General features: G+C 48.6%; 1 protein-coding gene across 3 annotated transcripts in view; it reads right to left on the bottom strand.

Annotated features, from left to right (window-relative positions):
• The window catches only part of AURKAIP1 (aurora kinase A interacting protein 1), a 75,555-nt gene that overhangs the window by 16,617 nt on the left and 30,976 nt on the right, over window positions 1-27,962 (bottom strand). For all 3 annotated transcript variants that reach the window (XM_063943023.1, XM_063943021.1, XM_063943022.1), the window contains exon 3: window positions 20,177-20,610. In XM_063943023.1, the coding sequence (XP_063799093.1) occupies window positions 20,177-20,610 (434 nt within the window). The remainder of the gene's footprint in view (window positions 1-20,176; window positions 20,611-27,962) is intronic.

Below are 27,962 nucleotides of genomic sequence, written 5' to 3'. Positions count from 1 at the left end.
CAGTTTAGCCGCGGCCGCGCTCTGGCCGCCCCTCACCATCTTGTGGGGGTCCAGCTGTAATGAGAGTCCCGTTATTCAGTGTCAAAAGTATAACAGTGGAAGGTAAATGCAGCAACAGCAGCACGCCAGTCACTGGGAAAGCCAGACGTTGTAATGAAGGGAGAGGGGAGAAGGGGGACCTGGGGGGTCCAATGGTATAAATAAATATGTCCAGTGTGTGGTATTCCAGCAGTATAAGCAGTAGGAGGCAGGGCAGCTGGGACAGTATCAATCCCTCAGCCCAGTGCAGTCTTCACCCACACTGCACCTTGCTGTGTTCAGTGCCTCAGGGAGCTGCAGGTAAAATGGCCGCCCAGCACAAGGATTTCCCCCTCCTTCCCTCTCTGCACCAGCCTTCAGGGTATCAGGATGGCTTCTGTATATGGCCCTGAGGGTGCAGGAGTGGGGTGCCGCTCCTTTCCTGTGCCGCTGGACGCCGCGTCCGCCTCGGGCGCTCGATCGTGTGCGCGCGCGCACGCGCCCGGCGGAGCTTCAAAATCGAGGCCGGGGACTGAGCTGCGGCCTAGGCCCGGAGTCCGGGCGGCCGCCGACGCGAGCCGGGAGCGCTCGCACACACACTCCACCGCCTCCCCAGCACCGCCGGGCAGGAGATTAGTCCAGAGGAGAGCAGGATCGGGGCCCCAGGATTGTTGCAGGATTAATTATCCAGGGAGCTCCTCGATCCTGCTGCCTAGTCCTCTGCTGCCGTGGCCACGCCCAAGTTATTGGCTTGAATTTTAATAAAATAAAATATATATAAGTGATATGTGGAATCAGATCTATAGGTAGGCAAAAAGGGCTATTTTAGCTAAAGAAAAATCTAGATAAAATTAATGAATAAAAACATTTTTATTAAAGAAATCTGCTAGCGCTGTCTGTTTTTTCCTTTTTTTTTTTTGAGCATATTGCACTGAGGGGGTAGAGAAGTCCCCCTATTTACAGTGAGCTGCTTGCAGATTTCTTTGATTATTCGTTTGATTGATCCTTTGGAAACGGTATAGCATAAACATATGTATTAATTGTTAATTGTCAACTAGCGCTAAGGGGCCACTTTATTGTGTCTTTTTTCTGTTGGTTTACAAGGGCGACCGCCGTGATATTGTCTGACTGGATCAGCACCGGCTGGTGTTGAAGCAGGGGTCTAGCCTGACTTAGGGCATTGTGAATGGCCCTTAGTCCCAGAATATTTTTGTGTAGGGAAGTCTCCTGACTTGACCATAGTCCTTGAAAGTTTCTTCCCTGTGTGACTGCCCCCCAGCCTCGAAGGCTGGCATCCGTGGTCACCAGGACCCAGTCCTGTATGCCGAATCTGCGGCCCTCTAGAAGATGAGCACTCTGCAGCCACCACAACAGCGACACCCTGGCTCTTGGAGACAGAGTTATCAGCCGATGCGACCCGGACCACTTGTCCAACAGATCCCACTGGAAGATCCTTGCATGGAACCTGCCGAATGGAATTTCTTCGTAAGAAGCTACCATATTTCCCAGGACTCGCGTGCATTGATGCACCGACACCTGTATTTGTATTAGATGGTCTCTGACTAGAGATGACAACTCCATGGCCTTCTCCTCCGGGAGAAACCCTTTTTTCCTGTTCTGTGTCCAGAACCATACTCAGGAACAGTAGACGCGCCGTAGGAACCAGCTGCGACTTTGGACTATTCAGAATCCAGCCGTGCTGTTGTAGCACTTCCCGAGATAGTGCTACTCCGACGAACAACTGCTCCCTGGACCTCGCCTTTATAAGGAGATCGTCCAAGTACGGGATAATTATAACTCCCTTTTTTCGAAGGAGTATCATCATTTCGGCCATTACCTTGGTAAATACCCTCGGTGCCGGGGACAGACCAACGGCAACGTCTGGAATTGGTAATGACAGTCCTGTACCACAATTTTGAGGTACTCCTGGTGAGGAGGGTAAATGGGGACATGCAGGTAAGCATCCTTGATGTCCAGTGATACCATGTAATCCCCTTCGTCCAGGCTTGCAATAACCGCCCTGAGCGATTCCATTTTGAACTTGAACCTTCGTATATAAGTGTTCAAGGATTTCAATTTTAGAATGGGTCTCACCGAACCGTCTGGTTTCGGTACCACAAACATTGTGGAATAGTAACCCCGGCCTTGTTGAAGGAGGGGTACCTTGATTATCACCTGCTGGAAGTACAGCTTGTGAATTGCCGCCAGTACTACCACCCCTCGAGGGCAGCAGGCAAGGCTGATTTGAGGTAACGGCGAGGGGGAGTCGCCTCGAACTCCAGCTTGTATCCCTGTGATACTACTTAGAGAGCCCAGGGATCCACCTGTGAGCAAGCCCACTGGTCGCTGAAGTTCCCGAGACGCGCCCCCACCGCACCTGGCTCCACCTGTGGAGCCTTAGCGTCATGCGGTGGACTCAGAGGAAGCGGGGGAAGATTTTTGATCCTGGGAACTGGCTGTCTGGTGCAGCTTTTTCCCTCTTCCCTTGTCTCTGTGCAGAAGGGAAGCGCCTTTGACCCGCTTGCTTTTCTGAAGCCGAAAGGACTGTACCTTATAATACGGTGCTTTCTTAGGCTGTGAGGAAACTTGAGGTAAATTTTTTTTCTTCCCAGCTGTTGCTGTGGATACGAGGTCCCAGAGACCATCCCCAAACAATTCCTCACCCTTATAAGGCAGAATCTTCATGTGCCTTCTAAAGACAGCATCGCCTGTCCACTGCCGGGTACCTAATACCCTCCTGGCAGAATGGACATTGCATTAATTCTGGATGCCAGCCGGCAAATATCCCTCTGTGCATCCCTCATATATAAGACGACGTCTTTAATATGCTCTATGGTTAGCAAAATAGTACCCCTGTCCTGACAGGGTAAGAGACCACGCTGCAGCAGCACTATCCATGCTGAGGCAATTGCAGGTCTCAGTATAGTACCCGAGTGTGTATATACAGACTTCAGGATAGCCTCCTGCTTTTTATCAGCAGGCTCCTTCAAAGTGGCCGTATCCTAAGACGGCAGTGCCACCTTTTTTGACAAACGTGTGAGCGCCTTATCCACCCTAGGGGATATCTCCCAACGTGACCTATCCTCTGGCGGGAAAGGGTACGCCATCAGTAACTTTTTAGAAATTACCAGTTTCTTATCGGGGGAACCCACGCTTCTTCACACACTTCATTCACTCATCTGATGGGGGAACAAAACACTGGCTGCTTTTTCTTCCCAAACATAAAACCCCTTTTTTTTGTGGTACCTGGGTTAATGTCAGAAATGTGTAACACATTTATTTTTATTGCCGAGATCATGCAACGGATGTTCCTAGTGGATTGTGTATATGTCTCAACCTCGTCGACAATGGAGTCAGACTCCGTGTCGACATCTGTGTCTGTGTCTGCCATCTGAGGTAGCGGGCGTTTTTGAGCCCCTGACGGCCTTTGAGACGCCTGGGCAGGCGCGGGCTGAGAAGCCGGCTGTCCCACAGCTGTTACGTCATCCAGCCTTTTATGTAAGGAGTTGACACTGTCGGTTAATACCTTCCACCTATCCATCCACTCTGGTGTCGGCCCCACAGGGGGCGACATCACATATATCGGCATCTGCTCCGCCTCCACATAAGCCTCCTCATCAACCATGTCGACACAGCCGTACCGACACACCGCACACACACAGGGGATGCTCTGACTGAGGACAGGACCCCACAAAGTCCTTTGGGGAGACAGAGAGAGAGTATGCCAGCACACACCAGAGCGCTATATAATGCAGGGATTCACACTACCCACAGTGATTTTTCCCTTATAGCTGCTATAATACACAGATTTGCGCCTAAATTTAGTGCCCCCCCTCTTTTTAACCCTTTGAGCCTGAAAACTACAGGGGAGAGCCTGGGGAGCTGTCTTCCAGCTGCACTGTGAAGAGAAAATGGCGCCAGTGTGCTGAGGGAGATAGCCCCGCCCCTTTTTCGGCGGGCTTCTCCCGCTTTTTTATGGATCTCTGGCAGGGGTATTTTTCACATATATAGCCTCTAGGACTATATATTGTGATTATTTTGCCAGCCAAGGTGTTAATATTGCTGCTCAGGGCGCCCCCCCCCCCCCCCCAGCGCCCTGCACCCATCAGTGACCAGAGTGTGAGGTGTGCATGAGGAGCAATGGCGCACAGCTGCAGTGCTGTGCGCTACCTTGTTGAAAACCGAAGTCTTCTGCCGCCGATTTTCAGGACCATCTTCTTGCTTCTGGCTCTGTAAGGGGGACGGCGGCGCGGCTCCGGGACCGGACGATCGAGGTCGGGCCCTGTGTTCGATCCCTCTGGAGCTAATGGTGTCCAGTAGCCTAAGAAGCCCAAGCTAGCTGCAAGCAGGTAGGTTCGCTTCTTCTCCCCTTAGTCCCTCGTAGCAGTGAGTCTGTTGCCAGCAGATCTCACTGAAAATAAAAAACCTAAAATAAACTTTCTTTTTCTAGGAGCTCAGGAGAGCCCCTAGTGTGCATCCAGCTCAGCCGGGCACAACATTCTAACTGAGGTCTGGAGGAGGGTCATAGTGGGAGGAGCCAGTGCACACCAGGTAGTCCTAAAGCTTTCTTTAGTTGTGCCCAGTCTCCTGCGGAGCCGCTATTCCCCATGGTCCTTACGGAGTTCCCAGCATCCACTAGGACGTCAGAGAAAGTTGTTTTTTTCCTATCATGGTTCTGCGTAACTTGACTCCGCCCATGTTGTGCAATGGAACCTGACTTAAGGTGCATACACACGGAGAGATTTTGGCTATGAGAGATTTTGACTAACTTTTCCCTTGAACTGGCAGTAGGAGATTTTGACTAACTTTACCAGAGATTTTGTCTAACTATGCAAGAGATTTTGGCTATGGGAGATTTTGGCTATGGGAGATTTTGACTATCTCATTTAAATAAGGGGATGAGTGTCATATATAGGACGATTTTACAGGGTGGCTGGTATTTAAATAGCTGAAAGTTAAAAAAAAAAAATTTGCGTGGGGTCCCCCCTCCTATGTAAAACCAGCCTCGGGCTCTTTGAGCCAGTCCTGGTTGTTAAAATACAGAGGAAAAAATGAGTAGGGTTCCCCCATATTTAGACAACCAGCACCGGGCTCTGCGTCCGGTCCTGGTTTAAAAAATACGGGGGACAAAAGACATAGGGGTCCCCCGTATTTTCCAAACCAGCACCGGGCTCCACTAGCCAGGGAGATAATGCCACAGCCGGGGGACACTTTTATATTGGTCCCTGCGGCCGTGCCATTACCCCCCCAACTAGTCACCCCTGGCCGGGGTACACTGGAGGAGTGAGGACCCCTTAAATCAAGGAGTCCCCCCCTCCAGCCACCCAAGGGCCAGGGGTGAAGCCCGAGGCTGTCCCCCCCATCCGTGGCCCGGTGGATGGGAGGCTGATAGCCTTTCAATAGTAATATTGTTCTTTACAGGAGGCCTACAGGTCCCAGCAAGCCTGCCCCAGCATGTTGGCACTTGGAGAACCACAAGTGCCAGCATGCCCGGACATAAAGGGCCCGCTGGCACCTGTAGTCCACCTGTAAAGAAAATATAAAAAAAAAACACAACACATTCTTTTAAAAATCCTTTATTAAACTGGGTCTTCACCTGGGGGCGGCGGCCTTTAAGCTCTTTTGCATGGCCGCCGCCTTCCCAGGGCTTCCGGCGTCTTCACCTGGGGGGGCGCCACCTCCCCAGGGCTTCTGGGGTCTTGCTCCGGCGTCTTCACCTGGTGGGCGGCGGCTGCTAAGCTCTTTTGCATAGCCGCCGCCCATCCAGGACTTCCACGACGTCTTCACCTGGGAGGCGGCGGCCTTTAAGCTCTTTTGCATGGCCGCCGCCTTCCCAGGACTTCCAGCATCTTCACCTGGTGGGCGGCGGCTGCTAAGCTCTTTTGCATAGCCGCCGCCCATCCAGGACTTCCACGGCGTCTTCAGGAGCTCTTCTCCGCTCCTCCTCCGCCGTCGGACTGACAGCCGCTGCCTCGCGCTGACTTATATAAGTCAGCGGGAGGGGGCGGGGCGATGACGCGGCGAGCCGTGATTGGCTCGCGGCGGCCATCTTGAATTTCAAAAATGACGCTGAGGCGCCATTTTTGAAACTGGTACCGCTCCGCTGCCAAACTCTGCAATAGAAAGGTAAATTTCCCCCGCCCGCACCGCTGCCGCAACCCGCCGCCGCCCGCACCGCCGCCGCCCACACCGCCACCGCAACCCACCGCCGCCCACACCGCCGCCGCAACCCGCCGTCGCCCACACCGCCCGCACCGCCGCCACAACCCGCACATCGCTATCGCTGGGAAAAATCGCTGGCCTCTTAAAGTGTTAGCGATTTTGACTAACTTTTGCAGCGACATAGCCAAAATTGACTTGCCTGCACTGACTATTTTTCCCAGCGATAGCGACCTAGCGGGGACGCGCATCGCTATCGCTGGCTGTGTACACACGGAGCGATCTGCACTAACTTTCTGAGCGATTTTGACTATATAGTCAAAATCGCTCAGTTATATCGCTCCGTGTGTATGCACCTTTAAAGTGACTGCTCTGTAGGGGAACCTAATTGAGGTAGAGGTTCTAACAGGATGTAGCGCAGGTGACTATTTATACCACGAATATCCCTTATCCTCAATATTATTTTTCAAATCAAGACCCTGCAGTTTCCTGTACGCATCTGCTTCGCTATGACCATCAACAAGTCATAGGGGCAAACGCTTGGGGCTGTAGACGTAGATCTAATGACCACCTGCTTCTCAAATTGGCAGCTTTACGTGGCTTGTCCACAAGGTAGTAGCCCCAAGTATCTTTTTGCAACTGCAAATAATGTTTACAAAGAAATTTTGTGATCTATGTGTACAATATAAAAAGGAGATTTATGGTAAGAACTTAACTTTGTTAAATCTCTTTCTGCAAGGTACACTGGGTTCCACAGGGATAACATCGGGGTGTAGAGTTGGATCTTGATCCGAGGCACCAACAGGCTAAAAGCTTTGACTGTTGCCAGGATGCTTAGCGCCGCCTCCTCTATATCCCCGTCTCCAGGCACTGGAGCTCACTTTTGTTAACCAGTCCAATGCAGTAGCAGGTAAGAGAGACAACAAAAGTTAGTAGCCACATACACTACATTCTCATGACAGGAGAAGATACCAGCGGCTAATGCCATTCAAACCCAAAGAAGCTAAGTGCGTCAGGGTGGGCGCCCTGTGGAACCCAGTGTACCTCGCAGAAAGAGATTTAACAAAAGGTAAGTTCTTCACATAAATCTCTTTTTCTGCAGCGGGGTACACTGGGGATCCACAGGGATAACGTCGGGGATGCCCTAAAGCAGTTCCTCATGAGAAGGGACGCACTGTAGCTGGCACAAGAACCCGGCGTCCAAAGGAGGCATCCTGGGAGGCGAAAGTATCGAAGGCATAGAACCTTATGAACGTGTTCACTGAGGACCACGTAGCCGCCTTGAACAATTGCTCAAGGGTCGCACCACGGCGGGCCACCCAAGAAGGTCCAACCGACCGAGTAGAATGGGCTTTGATGGTAGCAGGAGCTGGAAGGCCAGCCTGTACATAAGCATGTGCAATCACCAATCTAATCCATCTGGCCATGGTCTGCTTATTAGCAGGCCAGCCACGTTTGTGAAAACCAAAAGGGACAAAGAGGAATCAGATCTCCTAAGAGAAGCTGTTTTCTTCACATAAATACGGAGAGCCCATACCACGTCCAAAGACCGCTCTTTGGAGGACAAACTTGGAGAGGTAAATGCCGGAACCACAATCTCCTGGTTAAGGTGGAAAGACAACACCACCTTGGGCAAATAACCAGGGCGAGTTCTAAGAACCGCCCAGTCACGGTGAAAAATAAGAAAGCGTGACAGACAGGACAAGGCACCTAAGTCTGAAACCCGTCTAGCAGAGGCAATAGCCAGCAAGAACAAGACCTTAAGAGTAAGCCACTTAAGGTCCACAAACTCAAGAGGTTCAAACAGAGACTCTTGTAAGGCGTCCAGAACAACCGACAAATCCCAAGGAGCCACAGGCGGGACATAGGGAGGTTGAATCCGTAAAACACCCTGAGTGAATGTATGAACATCAGGCAGAGTTGCAATTTTTCTCTGAAACCATATCGACAAGGCAGATATATGAACCTCGAGGGAGGCCAGACGAAGGCCTAAGTCCAGGCCCTGTTGCAGGAAAGCCAAAAGCTTGGCAGTACTGAACTTGTATGCATCATAATGGTTAGTCGCACACCAGGCGAAGTAAGAATTCCTAACCCTATGATAAATCAGAGCAGACGCCGGTTTACGGGCCTTTAACATAGTTTGAATGAACGCCTCAGAAAATCCCTTGGCCCTCAGTACGGAAGCTTCAAAGGCCACGCTGTCAAAGCCAGCTGGGCCAAATCTTAGTAGACACAAGGGGCCTGAACGAGGAGGTCAGGGCGTTGCGGAAGTAGAAGAGGACGCTCTATCGAGAGACCTTGCAGGTCTGAGAACCAATGCCGTCTTGGCCACGCTGGAGTGATTAGTAGTAGTATTCCTCCTTCTTGTTTGAACTTCCTTATCACCCTGGGCAGAAGTGACACCGGAGGGAACACGTACGGCAGCCGAAAGTTCCATGGAATTGCCAGGGCATCCACGAACGCTGCCCGAGGATCCCTTGTCCTTGAGCCGAATACTGTAACCTTGTGATTGTGTCGAGACACCATTAGGTCTACATCTGGTAGACACCACTTGTCCACTAGGAGCTGAAAAACTTCCGGATGAAGACTCCACTCTCCGGCATGTACGTCCTGACGACTGAGGAAGTCTGCTTCCCAGTTGAGGACTCCCGGAATGAACACTGCCGATGTGGCTGGCAGACGGCGTTCCGCCCAACAAAGGATTTTTGATACTTACGTCATTGCCATGCGGCTTCGAGTGCCGCCTTGATGATTTATGTACGCCACCGTGGTGGCGCTGTCTGACTGAACTTGAACAGGCCTGTTCTCTACCTGAGGCAGGGATAGAGTCAAAGCATTGAACACTACCCGCAATTCTAGAATGTTTATCAGGAGGAGAGATTCCTCCATGGTCCACCGACCCTGAAGAGATTGTTGCTCAAACACCGTGCCCCAGCCCCGCAGACTGGCATCCGTTGTCAGAAGGACAGAAGGACCCAGTTGGAGATCCAGAAGGGACGACCCCTGCTCAATTGCTGGTCCTGTAGCCACCAGCTCAGTGACAAGCGTACCTCCGGAGTCAAGGAGACCATGCGAGTCCTTATCCGGTGAGGCAGGCCGTCCCACTCGGAGAGTATCAACTTCTGCAGAGGGCGAGAAATGAAATTGAGCATACTCCACCATGTCGAAAGCAGACACCATGAGGCCTAGTACTTGCATCGCTGAGTGTATCGACAGACGTGGGCAAGAGAGGAAGCATCTGATCTTATCCTGAAGTTTCAGGACCTTCTCCGGGGACAAAAACAACCGCTGATTGTGGGTGTCCAATAGTGCTCCCAGGTGCACCATACTCTGAGCAGGGACCAAGGAAGATTTCTTCCAGTTGATGAGCCACCCGTGGGCTTGCAGGAATTGGACCGCCAGTTCCAGATGACAGAGGAGAACCTCTGGAGAGTTCGCCAGGATCAACAAGTCGTCCAGATACGGCAGGATCCTGATACCCTAATGGCGGAGTAGAGTCGTCATGACCTTGGTGAAAATTCTTGGAGCCCTGGGCAGACCAAAAGGTAAGGCCTGGAATTTAAAATGGAGGTTGCCAATAGCAAACCGCAGGTATTGCTGATGTGACACTGCAATAGGTATATGCAGGTAAGCATCCTGTATGTCCAGGGATACCATATAGTCCTTGGGCTCCAAAGCCAGAACAATAGAGCGAAGATATTCCATACGGTATTTGGAAACTTTCTCAAACTTGTTCAAAGTCTTGAGGTTGACATTGGGCCGGGAAGAACCATTCGGCTTCGGAAATAGGAACAGTGTTGAATAGTACCCCCTGCCTCTCTGAGCCAGAGGCACTGGCACTATCCCTCCCGTGTCCAGGAGGGATTGCACCACCGGATGGAGAGTTTTTGCTTTCACCGGAACCGTAGGGACGATTTGTCAAGTAAAACTGGCGAGGGGGACGTTTCTTGAAAGAGATGGCGTATCCATGAGCGACGACTTCCCTTACCCAGGCGTCCGAAGTGGTCTGTGACCATACCTGAGCAAACCACAGAGGTCGGCCTCCCACCCTGGGATCCCCCAGAGGGAGGCCTGCCCTGTCATTCGGCAGGCTTGTCTGTTTTGGAAGCAGGCTGACAAGCAGCCCAGGCCTGTTTCGGGTACGCCTGACCCTTTGCTTTACCTGGAGGTCGAAAGGAACGAAAGGAAGTACTCTTAGCCTTCGGGGGGCGAAGGTGTAGTACTAGGTAGACATGCAGTCTTAGCCGATGCTAAGTCAGCAACAATCTTAATGAGGTCTTCCCCAAAAAGTATGTTTCCCTTAAAAGGGATCACCTCCAAGGTCTTTTTTAGAGTCCAGATCTACAGACCAGGACCGCAACCAGAGGATCCAGCTAGCCAGAATAGACGTAGTAGACGCTTTGGCCGCCACGATACCTGCATCAGATGCCGCCTCCTGAATATAATGAGAGGCTGTAATAATGTATGAAAGACACTGTCTAGCATTATCAGGAAAATTAGACTGTAGTTCCGCTTCAACTTCCTGAACCCAGGCCTCAATAGCTTAAGCAGCCCAAGAGGCCGCAATAGTAGGTCAGTGCACAGCTCCAGCAAGAGTGTAAATAGACTTCAAGGAACCCTCCACACGCTTATCAGTCGGTTCCTTCAGAGAAGTGACGGTAGTGACAGGCAGAGCAGAGGACACCACCAGACACGCGACTTGTGAGTCCACCGGCGGCGGTGTTTCCCAATTTTTACTTAACTCTGCAGCGAGGGGATAACGAGCTAGCATCTTTTTAGACAGGGAGAATTTCTTTCCTGGAGACTCCCAGGATTCCTGACGTATGTCAACTAAGTGGTCAGAGTGGGGCAAAACTAATTTATTAACCTTCTGACGATTGAACTTATCTGGTTTCTTAGAGGTAGCTGGAGGTTTTTGGTCATCATCAATTTGAAGAATCAGCCTGATAGCCTCCAAGAGGTCAGGAACATCCACTTTTGTCATAGATTCCCCATCAGAAGCATCTGCATCAGTGTCTGAGGGGTCAGTACATACTGCATCTGATGAAGATGGCGCATCTGAAACGTGTGAATTGTGAGGAAGTAATGGCCCGCTTAGATGACCCCTTGGTCTTAGGCGGTCAAGGGTTAGGATTTTGCTTAGCCAAAGACTGATTTAATTGCTGTAACTGAGAGGACAGAGTATCTGCCCATGGCGGATTAACTGCAGGGACAATATGTGGCTGTAATGGCACAGGAGGCCCCATAGGGGGCACAAGTCTAGTTACCAGCCTAGTCAGTAAATTAGAAAATGTAGCCCACGGTGGGTCATGATTCGCCCCTGTTGCTGTAGACTGACTGAGGGATATAAAACCCTCCAGTACCTGAACACTCAGCTGCAATATTCTCCTCAGAGACATCCATGGCAGTAGCACTGCATGTTGCAGTATCAGCCATAGAATTATGATCCTGTTTAGCTGACATTATATGAAAGCCTAACCGTAGGGCGAAATAATACAATATAAGCAGACAAAGTACCTGGCAGAAATCCCCCTGTATAGTGTGACTGCAAGCAGAGCACACACAGAGTATTTAAGAGGTATATGGTGACTGTAATACACAGAGAAAAATACCACAAGAGTATATCCTGTGAAACACTATATTATATGAGAACCCTGATGCACTTAGCCCCCTTCAGGGAACAGAATATAGGGATAGCGGTATGTGTGAGATACACGGAATGGAAATCACACAGCAGCTATTGGCACACACACAGTCACATGTACGATGCAGAAATTATCACAAACAATAAAACTGCACTGGACTAGCAATACTAATATATAGATATAACACTGCACAGTAAAGACTGGATGTATATCCCAGGGTACTTGTACTAAATAGCCCTGAATATATGCACTTGTTCTTAACCAACACTGTCTAAATACATGTAGAATACTTAAGTGTCCTGTAAATGCTCATCGCTGATGATGCAGGCGATTGCCTAGCAGTCCCAAAGTCAGCTCAGCATGTGTGTAATGGCGTCCAAACGCTGACAGGGAGTAAGGGAGACAGAGAGATGCAGCTCCAGGGGGGGAACATTAGCAGTAAATGGCGCCTGGGGCTAGGGAAGGGGCTACAGGTCAGAGCCTAATCCCCTTGCTGGACTTCACCACCGGGTACTGCGGGCTGTAGCAAAATGGATTATGAGGTAATCCGACCTGTGCCCTTGCAGTCTAGTGGGGACCCTGTACGGCCACAGTGTCCACGCCAGCGCGCGCGGTCCTTCTCCTAAAGACCGCACCGGATTGCGATTTGCAGCGGGTCCCGCCTGGGAGACCCTCTTACCACCTCCCTTGATGCGACCACGCGATCCCGGAGATCAGCGGCAAGTGTGTGTGCCTTAGTGGAAACCGGAGCCCTCCGCTGTAAGTACCCACAGCGCCGCTGGGGGAGGTGAGGGAGCCACAGCATGATATGTCAGAATGACATATAGCACTTGTAAGTGCCTATGCTATGGCCCTTGAAGTCTTCTGAAAGGAGGATTTTGGTACTTACCGATAAATCCATTTCTCTGAATCCTCTAGGGGACACTGGAGTCCTATACAGTAGGGGTGTGAAGCCTTGAACCGGAGGTGTGGCACAATCTAAAATTAGCACTGTCTGCACAGCCGGCTCCTCCCCCTTCACATCCCTCCTCCCTCAGTTTGAAAAATGTGACTGAGAGAATAGGACATGACACTATAGCCCATGGCGAGGAACCGAACCGTACAACATATCAAACAGCGGCCAAGAACTCTTAACCGAACAACTAACGCTGTTTGCACGAACTGTTTAAAACAAGAACTTTGAACACAGCAGGTTGACAGCACAGAGGCGGGCGTCCAGTGTCCCCTTGAGGATTCAGAGAAATGGATTTATTGGTAAGTACCAAAATCCTCCTTTCTCTTTCATCCACTAGGGGACACTGGAGTCCTATACAGTAGGGGACGTCCCAAAGTTTTCCCCCAGGGAGGGAGTGCTGTCGGTTGCCTGCAAAACTAAACGTCCGAACTTAGATTCTCCGGACGCAAAAGTATCAAATTTGTAAAATCTTGCGAACGTGTGGGCTGAAGACCACGTCGCCGCTCTGCAAAGTTGAGTAGTGGAAGCACCTCTGGCAGCCGCCCACGAGGCACCCACTGATCGGGTAGTATGAGCACCCGTCTGTACTGGAACCTGTTTGCCACAGGAAATATAAGCTTGCCGAATGGCAAGTCTAATCCATCTAGACAGAGTCTGCTTAGAGGCCGGCCAACCCTTCTTTGGCCCATCATAAAGAACAAACAAATGATCCGACTTTCTGAAAGACGACGTAACCTGTACGTATATTCGTAAAGCTCGGACAACATCCAATGACACGTCCTCAGCTGTGAGACCCTGGAAAGATGGGACCACGATTGGCTGGTTTACGTGAAACCCCGAAACCACCTTCGGAAGGAAGTCTGCTCTTGTACGGAGTTCCGCCCTATCCTCATGAAAAACCAAGAAAGGACTCTTACAGGATAAGGCTCCCAACTCAGAAACCCGCCTAGCCGAAGCCAAGGCAAGCAATAACGTGACCTTCCAAGAAAGATATTTCAGGTCTGTACTTGTCAACGGCTCAAAAGTCGGTGACTTCAAATATTCTAACACCAAACCTAAGTCCCATGGTGCCGTGGGAGGACGAAAAGGGGGTTGAATCCTCAGAACCCCCTGTAAAAAGGTTTGAATCTCTGGCAAGGATGCTAGCCGCTGTTGAAAAAGGATGGAGAGAGCCGAAATCTGAACCTTCAAAGAGCCCAATCTGAGTCCTCCCTCTAGACCGGCCTGAAGGAACAGTAGAAGTCGCGATAAATGGAAGTTTGATGAATTCCATCCCCGTTCCTGACACCAAGCCATGTACCGTCTCCAAATCCTATAGTAGTGCCTGGCTGTGACCGGTTTTCTAGCGGCAATCATTGTAGGGATGGCCGTTCGTGGAATCCCTCTGTTTCTTAAGATCCTGGTTTCAATAGCCACGCCGTCAAACGCAGCCTGTTCAGGTCGGGGTGTAGGAACGGTCCCTGTGATAGCAGGTCTTCTCTCTGAGGTAACCTCCAAGGATCTTCCGCAAGTAACCCCCGCAGATCGGAGTACCAACTCCTGCGGGGCCAATCTGGTGCGATTAGAATGGCCCACACTCGTTCCCGTTTTACTCTTTTCAGAACCCTGGGTATGAGTGGGAATGGCGGAAATATGTAAACCCTCCTGTAACACCAAGGAAGTGTTAATGCGTCCACTCCTTCTGCCTCTGGGTCTCGCGTCCTTGACACATATCTGGGCAGCTGATGGTTTTGTCGAGACGCCATTAGGTCCACCTGAGGTAGACCCCATCTTCTCACAATCATGTTGAAAATCCGTGGGTGAAGGCTCCACTCTCCCGGATGCATGTCCTGGCGACTGAGGTAATCTGCCTCCCAGTTCTCCACACCTGGAATGAACACTGCCGAGAGAATGATGTCTCTTCTTTCCGCCCACAACAAGATCTTTGTGGCTTCTTTTAACGCCATCCTGCTCTTTGTTCCTCCCTGACGGTTTATATAAGCCGTCGTCGTGACATTGTCTGACTGAACCCCGATGTGTTGATTCACGACTAGGTCTTCTGCTAAGAGAAGTGCATTGTAAACTGCTCTTAGTTCGAGGATATTTATGGGTAGTTTGCTCTCCTGCAGCGTCCACCGTCCTTGAAACTGATGGCCCTCTAGGACGGCTCCCCAATCTCTGAGACTGGCATCCGTCGTCAGGATCCTCCAATCCCAAATGCCGCATTTCTTGCCGGCTGCAAGGTTCTTGCGTAGCGACCACCATATCAGGGAGACCCGTACTTGTGGGCGAAGTCGGATTCTCCAATGGAGAAGCCAGTGCGAGCCTGCTCCCTGAGCAATGAGGTTCATCTGGAATGGTCGTGAATGAAGTCTGCTGTACTGGAGAGCTTCGAACGACGCCACCATCTTCCCGAGAAGTTGTACACAGAGGTGCAGAGAGACTGTTTGCGTCCTCAGTACCTGAGCCACTAATCTCTGTAGGTCCTGGACCTTGTTCTCTGGTAGGAACACCCGTAATAGGACCGTGTCCAAGATGAGACCGAGGAATTGAATCCGTTGAGTCGGTATGAGGTTGGACTTTTGAAAATTGACAATCCATCCATGTTGAATTAGGAAGTGATGGGATGTCTGAACATCCTTGAGCAGTCGATTCTGAGATGGAGCCTTGATCAAAAAATCGTCCAGATAAGGTATAATCGTGACCCCCAACAGTCTCAGTCCTGCAACCATGATCGCCATGATCTTTGTGAAAATTCTTGGGGCTGATGCTAGACCGAACGGCAATGCCCGGAATTGGTAGTGATCCGCCACCAGTGCGAACCTTAAGTAAGCCTGGTGAGGAGTCCAGATTGGAATATGCAGATATGCATCCTTTATGTCCATGGATACCATGAACTCGCCCTGTTCCAAGCCTGCAATGACTGATTGGATTGATTCCATCTTGAATTTGTAGACTCTTAAAAACTGGTTGAAAACTTTTAAATTGAGTATTGGTCTGACCGTCCCGTCTGGCTTTGGCACGACAAAAAGATTGGAATAGAACCCTGTTCCTCTCTGAGAAGCGGGGACCGGAATAATGACCTCTGCATGTAGCAATTTGAGAATTGCTGCCCGTAGTGCCCTTGCTTTCTGAGGACACTGAGGCAATCCTGTTGTAAAAAACTGACTGTGAGGCCTCTGTTGAAATTCCAGCTTGTATCCCTGAGAGATCAAGTTGTTCACCCAAAGTTCTGGTGAGGTTTTGGCCCAGATGTCCTGAAAACCTTCCAGTCGGCCGCCCACCAAGGGGGACCCCAGGTGAGCTGGGAGGCAGTCATGCCACGGTCTTGTCAGCAGGTTTATCCTGCTTTCTGGTTGCGGCTTGTGAGCGGCCTCTACCTCTGCCCCCACGTGCTTGTGTACCGAAACCCCTTCCTCTGGCACGAAAGGACTGAGATCTAAACGAAGTAAATGCTGGTCCCGAATAACCCCTCCTAGTCTGTGGAGCGGTTCTCGTATAAGGAGTCGGTAGAAAGGTGGACTTCCCCGCTGTAGCCTGCGAAATCCACTTGTCCAACTCTGATCCGAACAGCATCTCACCCCCAAAGGGGATGGATTCTACTGCCTTTTTGGTGTCAGAGTCACCCTGCCATTCTCTGAGCCATAAAATCCTTCTAGCCGATATAGCCGATGCAGATATGCGCGATGCTATTCTGCTAATATCCTTAGAAGCCTGACACAAGTATGAAGCAGATTCTCGAATGTGTTCCGCCAACTGTGTAATCTCTTCTAAGCTATTTTCCTCCTCAATAGCTTGTACAATACGGCCAGACCATGCACCCATGGCCTTGTTGACCCAAGCACAGACGATCGCAGGTCTCTGCGCTGCACCTGCTGCTACAAACATTGATTTTAACGCAGTTTCAACTTTACGGTCGGACGCATCCTTTAAAGTAGTTACGTTAGGAATTGGCAAGATTGTCTTCTTTGACAATCTTCCTAGTGAAGCATCCACTACTGGCGGAGACTCCCACTTGTCCATTACACCCTTAGGTAGGGGGTAAGTTACCTGAAAACGTTTCGGAAATTGAAAACGTTTGTCAGGTTGTTTCCAAGCCTCCTCCATCTGAGTCTGGAGGGATTTAGGAATGGGGAACACTGCTGCACGCGGCTTCTGGGATTCGAACAAATCGAAATCTTCCGGCTCCCGGACTTCCTCTTCCTTAAAGCTTAAGATGTCCTTTACCGCGTCAATTAAGGAATCCAGACCCGAGATCGTCGAATCTTCTTCAGGAAAATCGGCGTCTAGGTTAGGTTCAATTAACTCACCTTCTTCCGTTTCCAGAAGAAAACCCTCTTCCTCCTCAGTTTCTGGTATAATAGGAAGAGCTCTTTTAACAGCCCTGCGCACACTCGTCTCTGCGTGTGCGGGTGGCGTTAACTTGATGAGAAATTCCTCCATCGTCTTTGAGAAACCCGCAGCCCATTCTGATTGCTGCTTGCGGGATTCTGCCATCTCCTTGGAGATTCTATTAGCAAGGTTGTCTTCCCATGCCTTAGCTAGAGCACTGCTCCCAGGTGGAGCGTCCTTGTCTAAGCAGGAGTCGCACACCCCGGAGCTGCCAACCCGCGTGCTCTTCTTGTTACATTTTGTACAAACATAGCAGGTCTTTGAGGTCTTGGTAGCCTTAGACATGTTGTTTTTCTTTTTAAAACCCCTTAGTCGGGTACTACGCAGCGCTTTCACCCTATAAACTAGGAAGAGAAAGACTGGGAGATGACGGAAGCGAAGGTATTGGATCCGGCTGGAATTACCCGTCCCCTCTTTCTCTAGAAAAGGAACAGGCCAAAAATTAAAAAATAAAATAAAATAAAAAATAAAACACCAGCAACCCTCACACCCCAACTGTAAATCAGCTACGATGTTAGAGTTGGCTTGCTTCCGTGTATTTTCTCCGGGATCTTTGAAACAGACGTCCCTTGAAAATAGAATTTGTAAATTTTGATTATTTTTCAGGAGATCCTCGTATATTGTATATATATATTACACAAGCAGAGGGAGCTGTTACCTAACTCTCCCTCTACTATCTTAATGCATGCAGTATCCAGGCAGAGCAGCAGGGGGAGTTAATTATTTTATTAATAAACCTTCCCCTATGTACACTACTGCGGGGGAGGGGGGAGGAGGGCCCATCCCTCACCTCAGCCTGGCGCCAAAACGAAAATATATGGCCCCCACTAAATGTAAGTCCATTACCTGCAGTACTGCTTTAAAATCTTAACTCTGCGCCTCAATGCTCTGCGGGAATCTCTCTTTATGTCCCGCTGGTCTCTTGTGCGTGCCGAGCCCTGCAGTGCGCTCCGGACCCGCCGGCTGGCGCGCGCGACGGGTCCGTCTCCCGTAGCGGCGCCTGTGCTCCGCTCCGTCCGTTGGAACTTAATCTGCCTCCAGTGCTGTGCCGCGCGCCCCGGACCCGCCGGCTGGCGCGCGCGACAGGTTTGTCTTCCGTAGCGGCACCTGCCTGTCTGTACTGTGCAGCGCGCCGCTCTGCCCTCCCCCTTGCTCACAGGGAAACTAGGCTGAGACCCGCGCCGCACTGGGGCTCCCACGCGCCGGCCACTGTCAGTCTGCCCTGCCTCCCTGTCTGTATAAAAGGGAGTTTTAAAACAGCATTTACAGGAAGTTATAAGAGAGAGAGAGTGTAGAAAAAAAAAAACTTTTACTAACTTGAAGACCCTAGTCTAAGTTTGTACCAGTACTCACTATTTTATGGAGGATCTCCTGTGGAGAGATGCAGGTCCCTTCAATAGGGATCTTTGTCTCTCTGAAACTTAGGTAGCCTTGTCCCCCCTTTATCAGGGTTACGCAGCCCCTTCTAGCTTTTTTAGTCAGGAGCTGAAGTGCTCCACGTATTGTGCCTCCAGCACAATTTTTCAAACTGAGGGAGGAGGGATGTGAAGGGGGAGGAGCCGGCTGTGCAGACAATGCTAATTTTAGATTGTGCCACACCTCCGGTTCAAGGCTTCACACCCCTACTGTATAGGACTCCAGTGTCCCCTAGTGGATGAAAGAGAAAAGCTCTTTTCAGGGCTGCCCAGCGCAGCCCTCCCTGTTAGCTGCCTGCACTGCAGGCACCAACTTACAAACTGAGCTCCAGTGCCTGGAGGCGGGGATATAGAGGAGGCGGCGCCAAGCATCCTGGGAACAGTCAAAGCTTTTAACCTGTTGGTGCCTCGGATCAAGATCCAACTCTACACCCCGATGTAATCCCCGTGGAATCCCAATGTACCCCGCTGCAGAAATATACCTCACAATATTAGATGGCATTACTGACATTGTAAAATTACCTGTAGTTCCGCTGAGCAATAACAGGCATCCATACTAGCAAAACTGAGGACAAATGCCAGTCATTGAACAAAATTAATAATCACTCGGCATCATTAAATATAATTAATAATCACTCGGCAATGACAGGTAGGCACCTGGTTGCGGTGCATGGGTCCACATATTTGCGCAAATGTGTGCTAAGAACCTATACTATATGTTAATTGTGAGGGTTTATTTCAATTATTTATTATTTATACTATCAGTGCTCTTAGTGCTAGGAGTGTTCATCTGTATTTCTCCTCCAGTATAGTAGTAGAAACCTCAGCATGATAGCACCTCTTAATATCTTTAGTAATGGGGTGTGCAGTCCAGCTCCCCCCTTTCCATAAAAAAAATTAATGAAAGGATAAAAATGAAAAAAAATACAATATGTGGATTATGCACAGGATATGTGGAAAAATGTTTATGTTTTCCAGTGTGCTGGTCAACTTCCATGTACCTGCTCCAACAGAGTGTGCTTCTCACCTTTCATGTACCTGCCATTACCAGAGTGTGCTTACCTTCCACGTACCTGCCACCATAGAGTGCTTCCCACCTCTTGTGTACCTGCCACCCCAGAATGTGCTCATCTTCTGTGTACCTGCCACCATAGAGTGCTTCCCACCTTTTGTGTACCTGCCACCCCAGAATGTGCTCCTCATCTTCTGTGTACCTTCCACCATAGAGTGCTTCCCACCTTTTGTGTACCTGCCACCCCAGAATGTGCTCCTCATCGTCTGTGTACCTGCCACCATAGAGTGCTTCCCACCTTTTGTGTACCTGCCACCCCAGAATGTGCTCCTCATCTTCTGTGTACCTGCCACCAAGGAGGAACTGGAGGGTGTGAAGTTAATAACCATGCATGGAAGTCTTTTAACTCCAAGAATGTTGATATTGCATTAGTGTAATGTCTATAACAACTTTAGCAGTGGTCGCACTACAACTCCCAGTATGCCTTGCTTTGATTTTCCACTATTGTTGACCGACAAACCCTAGCATTCTGGAAATTTCATTCAATAACAGCTGAAGATGTGTTACTTGTACAGTTTAGATAAAATGACATGGTCCTTACCTGCTTCCTAACTCTACGCTTATCCATGATCTTCCTCCGCAAATACTTAATGCGTTTCTGCAGCTTCTTGTACTTGTGTCTATTCATCTTTCTCCGTCGGATCTTAAGGACATTCTTACATTGCATAACATCCCTTTGCCCAATATCCTCACCCGTGTGGTCAATGTCCTGATGAGTGGGGCACTCGTAGGTTCTTTCATTTTCCACAGGTTCCTCCTGTGTATTAGAGGCCTCAGGTTTGGGCAGGGAAAAGCGGGAGGAAAGCAAACTCTCTAGTGGACTGATGGACATCATGCGGGGCACAAGAAAGTCATCCAACTTAGGGTCCAGGGTGCACCAGGCAGGGGGAGGAATCTCCGGCCCCTGTGGCTGCCTTGTGCTGTAACACGCATACAGGCTCTTGTGGCTTGTAGTGACACACCACGGCAGACATCCTAAAACATAGTAAAATGATCATATTTGTGGGATCTACATGTGCAACCCCTTCAAATGCTGGAATACAGGGGAATTCCATTTACTCCATGGCAATTTTACAACAGTACATAATAGATGCTAACCCATACCAGGATTACAAATATTTGGAAAAAAGATTACACATATTAAAAATTAAAGTTAAGACTAGCCATACACCTAAAGACTGATTGTCCAATCAGACTGGTTGGAATGAAAATTTGGTAATGTATGGGAGCTAATGACAATTGACCATTTGCTCCCAAACACTGAAAAGCAGACAAAAATGGTCAGACAAATTGGTTAAATCCTTTTGATTTAACCAATTTGTCTGAATGAACATTTTTGTCATTTTTACGGTATTTCTGAGCAAATTGTCATTTGCTCTCATACAGTACCAGGTTTTCATTCCAACCAGACAAATTTGACAATCAATCTTTAGGTGTATGGGCAGCTGTATGCAAATCGTACCATGTTTTATGCACATAGGATGCATCGTACGATTTTGAGTGTCATTTCCCTGGACTTTGTTTTTTGTGAGGCACACAATCGATTGTTTAACGACGGGTTGTTAGCACATTGTGTGTCCAGGACTGCCAGGGAGCTGCTGGGGAGTTGAAGGGAAATCATGATATACGACTCGCAGCAGATGCAGGTCGTCCTGATGTATGGTCAGCATTACTTATGTTTTAAAAGTGATAAAAGGACATTTATGGTAGACTTACCATTGTTAAATCTCTTTCTGCGAGGTACACTGGATTCCACAGGGAATACATCGGGGTGTAGAGTTGGATCTTGATCTGAGGCACCAACAGGCTAAAGCTTTGACTGTTCCTAGGATGCACTGCACCGCCTCCTCTATAACCCCGCCTCCGGGCACTGGAGCTCAGTTTTGTTAACCAGTCCAATGCAGTAGCAGGTAAAAGAGACGGCAGATGTTAGTCACATTGGACCACATTCTCACGACAGGAAAAGGGACCAGCGGCTAATGCCATACAAACCCAAAGAAACTAAGTGCGTCAGGGGGGGCGCCCTGTGGAATCCAGTGTACCTCACAGAAAGAGTTAACTATGGTAAGTTCTTACCATAAATTTCCTTTTCTGCAGCGGGGTACACTGGGATTCCACAGGGAATACATCAGCGATGTCCTAAAGCAGTTCCTCATGGGAGGGGATGCACCGTAGCTGGCACAAGAACCCGGTGTCCAAAGGAAACATCCTGGGACGCGGAAGTATCAAAGGCATAGAACCTAATGAACTTGTTCACGGAGGACCACTTAGCCGCCTTACACAATTTTTCAGGGGATGCCCCACAGCGGGCCGCCCAAGAAGGTCCAACAGACCGAGTAGAATGGGCTTTGATAACAGCAAGAGCTGGAAGACAAGCCTGCGCATAAGCTTGGGCAATTACCATTCTAATCCATCTGGCCAAGGTTTGCTTATTCGCAGGCCAGCCATGTTTGTGAAAACCAAAAAGTACAAAAAGGGTATCTGACCTCCGGATAGATGCAGTCCTCTCCATGTAGATACGGAGAGCCCGTACCACATCCAAAGACCGTTCTTTGGAAGACAAACCAGAAGGGATAAAAGCCGGAACCACAATCTCTTGGTTAAGATTGAAAGAAGATACCAGTTTAGGTAGATAACCGGGGCGAGTTCGAAGAACTGCCCAGTCAAGGTGAAAAATAAAAAGGGTGGACGACAGGACAAAAGCGCCTAACTCTGACACCCTCCTAGCAGAGGCAATAGCCAAAAGAAACACGACCTTAAACGTAAGGCACTTAAGGTCCACAGACTCAAGAGGTTCAAATGGAGACTCTTGTAGGGCATTTAAGACAACAGACAGATCCCATGGAGCCACAGGAGGAACATAGGGAGGCTGAATCCGTAAAACACCCTGAGTGAAAGTGTGAACATCAGGAATAGATGCAATTTTTCTCTGAAACCACACCAACAAAGCAGATATATGAACCTTGAGGGAGGCCAGACGAAGGTCTAAATCTAGGTCTTGTTGCAGAAAAGCCAAAAGCCTGGAAGTTCTGAATGAATAGGCATCTTAATTCTTAGCAGTACACCATGTGAAGTAAGAGTTCCAGACCCTGTAATAAATCCGTGCAGAAGCCGGTTTGCGGGCCTTCAACATAGTTTGAATAACGCCTCGGAGAATCCTTTGGCCCTCAGGAGTGAAGCTTCAAGAGCCACGCCATCAAAGCCAGTCTGGCCAGGTACGGATAGACACAAGGGTCCTGAACGAGGAGGTCTGGGCGGTGAGGAAGTAGAAGAGGACGCTCTATCGATAGACCTTGCAGGTCTGAAAACCAATGCTGTCTGGGCCACGCTGGAGCGATTAGAAGTAACATTCCAGCCCACCCAAGATTCATTTATAGAAGAGGTAGAAACTTGAAGAACGCATTAGTAAAAAGTGCATTACCATTTGATTCCTCCAATCCCATACGTACAAAAGGCTTTCACAGGTGCGGCACATGCATAGCATGTAGAACCATATCCTCAGAATCCTCAAAAATAACAAGCTTCTCAGTTAATAATGTAAATTATGAGATAAATAATTTCATTACTTGTCACACAATTAATGCGATTTATCTAATAAAATGTGATTGTGGCCTACTGTATGTTGGCAGGACGGGAAGAACACTTAAAACAAGGATCGCAGAACATATACGTAATGTGAAGAAAGGTCTGCAGACCCATTCCCTTTCCGATCATTTTGCCAAAAAACATAATTGTGCAACATCAAAAATATCTTCATTTATGGGAATTCAGCAAATTAGATCCAATTGGAGGGATAGGGATTTGGAAACAAACCTTGCAAAGGCTGAGATGCGGTGGATTTTTAAACTTGATACCCTTATCCCCTGTGGTTTGAATTCAGATTTTGAGCTAAAATGGTTCATGTAAGTTGTTCAAAGTCGAAGCTCATTAACATTTTTAAACAATTTTAAATAAGAATTTTAGAGTGCACTCACTGCCATTTACCATGTTTGATGCTGCTATTATGTTTTTTGTAAAAAATCTTTTTAAACTTTTTAATCATATATCTTGTATATTGACATCTACTGATTATGAGGTGTGGAATGTAATTTTTAAAATGTAAGAATCATGGCAATTATAGTGTATTTAATCCAGTCCCAGCGCCATATTAACTAGAGCAGCCAGAAATATATTGTATGATTGTATTATACCGTTGCTCGGTAACTGGGACGCACTGAGCATTATTCCCTTTGAAAGAGGAAGGTGGTGTCACAAGTTTGCGGCTTACTTCCGGGCGTTGGAACGCATCGTGGAACGCGGAAGTATAGCTAGCCGCGATCATGATGCACATGGAACATCATCCTCCGTGAGAAAGGAAACGGATGTCACGTGATCGTGACTCATTTCCGGGCGTTGGAACGCATCGTGGAACGCGGAAGTATAGCTAGCCGCGATCATGATGCACATGGAACATCATCCTCCGTGAGAAAGGAAACGGATGTCACGTGATCGTGACTCATTTCCGGGCTATGGAACGCATCGTGAAACGCGGAAGTGCGGCTGGCCGCGATCGCGATGCTTTCCATGCTTTATTCAGCCCATAATGTTTATAAAAATATGATTTAACAATAGGGGGAGAGTTACAATGCATTCTATTTGAGTTCAGCATAATGTGAGATAAGAAAATCCCTCTATATTATTTTTTCGAATTTACCCATCATGCATTTCCATTTCCTGTCTACTGGTATAAATATTTGTTATTCACTGTCTGAGCACACACCTTGATAAAGACCTTTGTGTCGAAACGGCGTTGGTGATACCAGACAGTGTTTTTTTAAATTCTTCTCCATTCATACCATTCCAAGGTAATTTAGCATTTGTGTTCACAAGTATAAGTCCGGAATTTACTTGTGATTGTCTTAATTCCATCCTGACACACGTTTGTTTTATCCTGGAATTAATTTTTGGGAATTGAATAAGGAGATTTTATATATTTTTTTATCTGATTGTTCATTACAATTTTATTATGTACAAATAAATAATTTTTTGGAGAGAAGAGTGATTCGTCTGTTTAAAGAAACTGCTACGTGTGGAATTCCACCTGCTGAAAAGTGAGTGTGGTACGTTTTATTGAACAGAGCTTGCTTCATATGCTATAATCAGAAGTGTAAAAGAAACCTTTACGTGCATGGTGATATATAATTCTAAGTGAGTCTTGGTACGTTTACCCATGTTTATGAAGTGGTGGTGAGAAACTATCCTTATCTACTATCAAGAAATCTTCACAACATAGGGTTCTGTTTCGCAGGAGAACTCACAGAAATTGACCTCATTACAAACATTTCTACACATTTGTTGTTCAATTTTGTTTTTTTGCATGTAAACATCCGGTAATCATTGGAACAATAGAAAGAAATTAATGAAGGACTACGAAGATTGCATGTGATGTATATTATATTTCTCTTTCGATATATTAATTCTTTGTAAAGTAGCGCCTTTGATCTTCCTTCCATTTATTGTTTTATACTTGTTTCTTATGTGATCTGGATTTGGGCGGAAAATAGGAAGGTTAGGATTGGGCTGCTAACTTCAGTGCGCCAGAACTCATACATATCTATTTTTATTATTCCTCTTTCTTGCTTGAACTTCCATAGTACCCTGGATAGGAGTGTCACTGGAGGGAACACGTACGGCAGCCGAACGTTCCATGGAATTGCAGGTGCGTCCACGAACGCTGCTTGAGGATCCCTTGTCCTTGATACGAAGACCGGAACCTTGTGATTGTGTCGAGACGCCATCAGGTCTACATCTGGTAGGCCAGACTTATCCACTAGGAGACTAGGAGTTGAAAGACTTCCGGATGAAGACTCCACTCTCCGGCGTGAATGTCCAGACGACTGAAGAAATCCGCTTCCCAGTTGAGGACTCCGGGAATGAACACTGCCGATATTGCTGGCAGATGGCGTTCTGCCCAACGGAGGATTTTTGATACTTCCAACATTGCCATGCGGCTTCGAGTGCCGCCTTGATGATTTATGTACGCCACCGTGGTGGCGTTGTCTGATTGTACTTGAACAGGCCTGCTCTGTACCAGAGGCAGAGCAAGCATCAACGCATTGAACACCGCCCGCAATTCCAGAATGTTTATCGGGAGGAGAGATTCCTCCCTGGTCCTCCAACCCTGGAGAGTGTTGCTTCAACACTGCGCCCCAACCCCGCAGACTGGCGTCCATTGTCAGGAGGACCCAGTTGGAGATCCAGAAGGGACGGCCCCTGCTCAACTGTTGGTCATGTAGCCACCAGCTCAGTGACAGACGGACCTCTGGAGTCAAGGAGATCATTTGAGACCTGATCCTATGGGGCAGGCCGTCCCACTTGGAAAGGATTAATCTCTGCAGAGGGCGGGAATGCAATTGAGCGTACTCTACCATGTCGAAAGCCGACACCATGAAGATCCGAGGGGCCATGGCCAGTCCAAATGGCAGAACCTAGAACTGATAATGAAGGTTGCCAATAGCAAACCGCAGATATTGTTGATGCGAGACGGAGAGTGAAATGCAGCTCCAAGGCAGGAACACCAGCAGTAGATGGCGCCTGGAGCTGGGGCTACAGGTCAGCGCCTTATCCCCTATGGTGGTCCTCACCACCGTGTACTGTGGAGCCTATGTAAAAATAAGAATTTACTTACCGATAATTCTATTTCTCGGAGTCCGTAGTGGATGCTGGGGTTCCTGAAAGGACCATGGGGAATAGCGGCTCCGCAGGAGACAGGGCACAAAAGTAAAGCTTTCCGATCAGGTGGTGTGCACTGGCTCCTCCCCCTATGACCCTCCTCCAAGCCAGTTAGGTACTGTGCCCGGACGAGCGTACACAATAAGGGAGGAATTTTGAATCCCGGGTAAGACTCATACCAGCCACACCAATCACACCGTACAACTTGTGATCAAAACCAGTTAACAGTATGATAACAGAGGAGCCTCTGAAAGATGGCTTCCTAACAATAACCCGAATTAGTTAACAATAACTATGTACAATTATTGCAGATAATCCGCACTTGGGATGGGCGCCCAGCATCCACTACGGACTCCGAGAAATAGAATTATCGGTAAGTAATTCTTATTTTCTCTATCGTCCTAGTGGATGCTGGGGTTCCTGAAAGGACCATGGGGATTATACCAAAGCTCCCAAACGGGCGGGAGAGTGCGGATGACTCTGCAGCACCGAATGAGAGAACTCCAGGTCCTCCTTAGCCAGAGTATCAAATTTGTAAAATTTTACAAACGTGTTCTCCCCTGACCACGTAGCTGCTCGGCAAAGTTGTAATGCCGAGACCCCTCGGGCAGCCGCCCAAGATGAGCCCACCTTCCTTGTGGAGTGGGCCTTTACAGATTTAGTCTGTGGCAGGCCTGCCACAGAATGTGCAAATTGGATTGTGCTACAGATCCAACGAGCAATCGTCTGCTTAGACGCAGGAGCACCCATCTTGTTGGGTGCATACAATATAAACAACGAGTCAGATTTTCTGACTCCAGCTGTCCTTGCAATATATATTTTTAATGCTCTGACAACGTCCAGTAACTTGGAGTCCTCCAAGTCACTTGTAGCCGCAGGCACTACAATAGGCTGGTTCAGATGAAATGCTGACACCACCTTAGGGAGAAAATGCGGACGAGTCCGCAGTTCTGCCCTGTCCGAATGGAAAATCAGATATGGGCTTTTGTAAGATAAAGCTGCCAGTTCTGACACTCTCCTGGCCGAAGCCAGGGCTAGTAACATGGTCACTTTCCATGCGAGATATTTTAAATCCACCTTTTTTAGTGGTTCAAACCAATGAGATTTTAGAAATTCCAAAACCACATTGAGATCCCACGGTGCCACTGGAGGCACCACAGGAGGCTGTATATGCAGCACTCCCTTAACAAAAGTCTGGACTTCAGGAACTGAAGCCAATTCTTTTTGAAAGAAAATCGACAGGGCCGAAATTTGAACCTTAATAGATCCCAATTTGAGACCCATAGACAATCCTGATTGCAGGAAATGTAGGAATCGACCCAGTTGAAATTCCTCCGTCGGAGCACTCCGATCCTCGCACCACGCAACATATCTTCGCCAAATGCGGTGATAGTGTTGCACGGTTACTTCCTTCCTTGCTTTAATCAAAGTAGGAATGACTTCTTCCGGCATGCCTTTTTCCTTTAGGATCCGGTGTTCAACCGCCATGCCGTCAAACGCAGCCGCGGTAAGTCTTGAAACAGACAGGGACCCTGCTGAAGCAAGTCCCTCCTTAGAGGTAGAGGCCACGGATCTTCCGTGATCATCTCTTGAAGTTCCGGGTACCAAGTCCTTCT

This window comes from Pseudophryne corroboree, chromosome 10, assembly GCF_028390025.1.
Source record: "Pseudophryne corroboree isolate aPseCor3 chromosome 10, aPseCor3.hap2, whole genome shotgun sequence".
In the NCBI taxonomy this organism is placed as follows: Eukaryota; Metazoa; Chordata; class Amphibia; order Anura; family Myobatrachidae; genus Pseudophryne; species Pseudophryne corroboree.
This window is presented reverse-complemented; position numbering and strand designations above follow the sequence as displayed.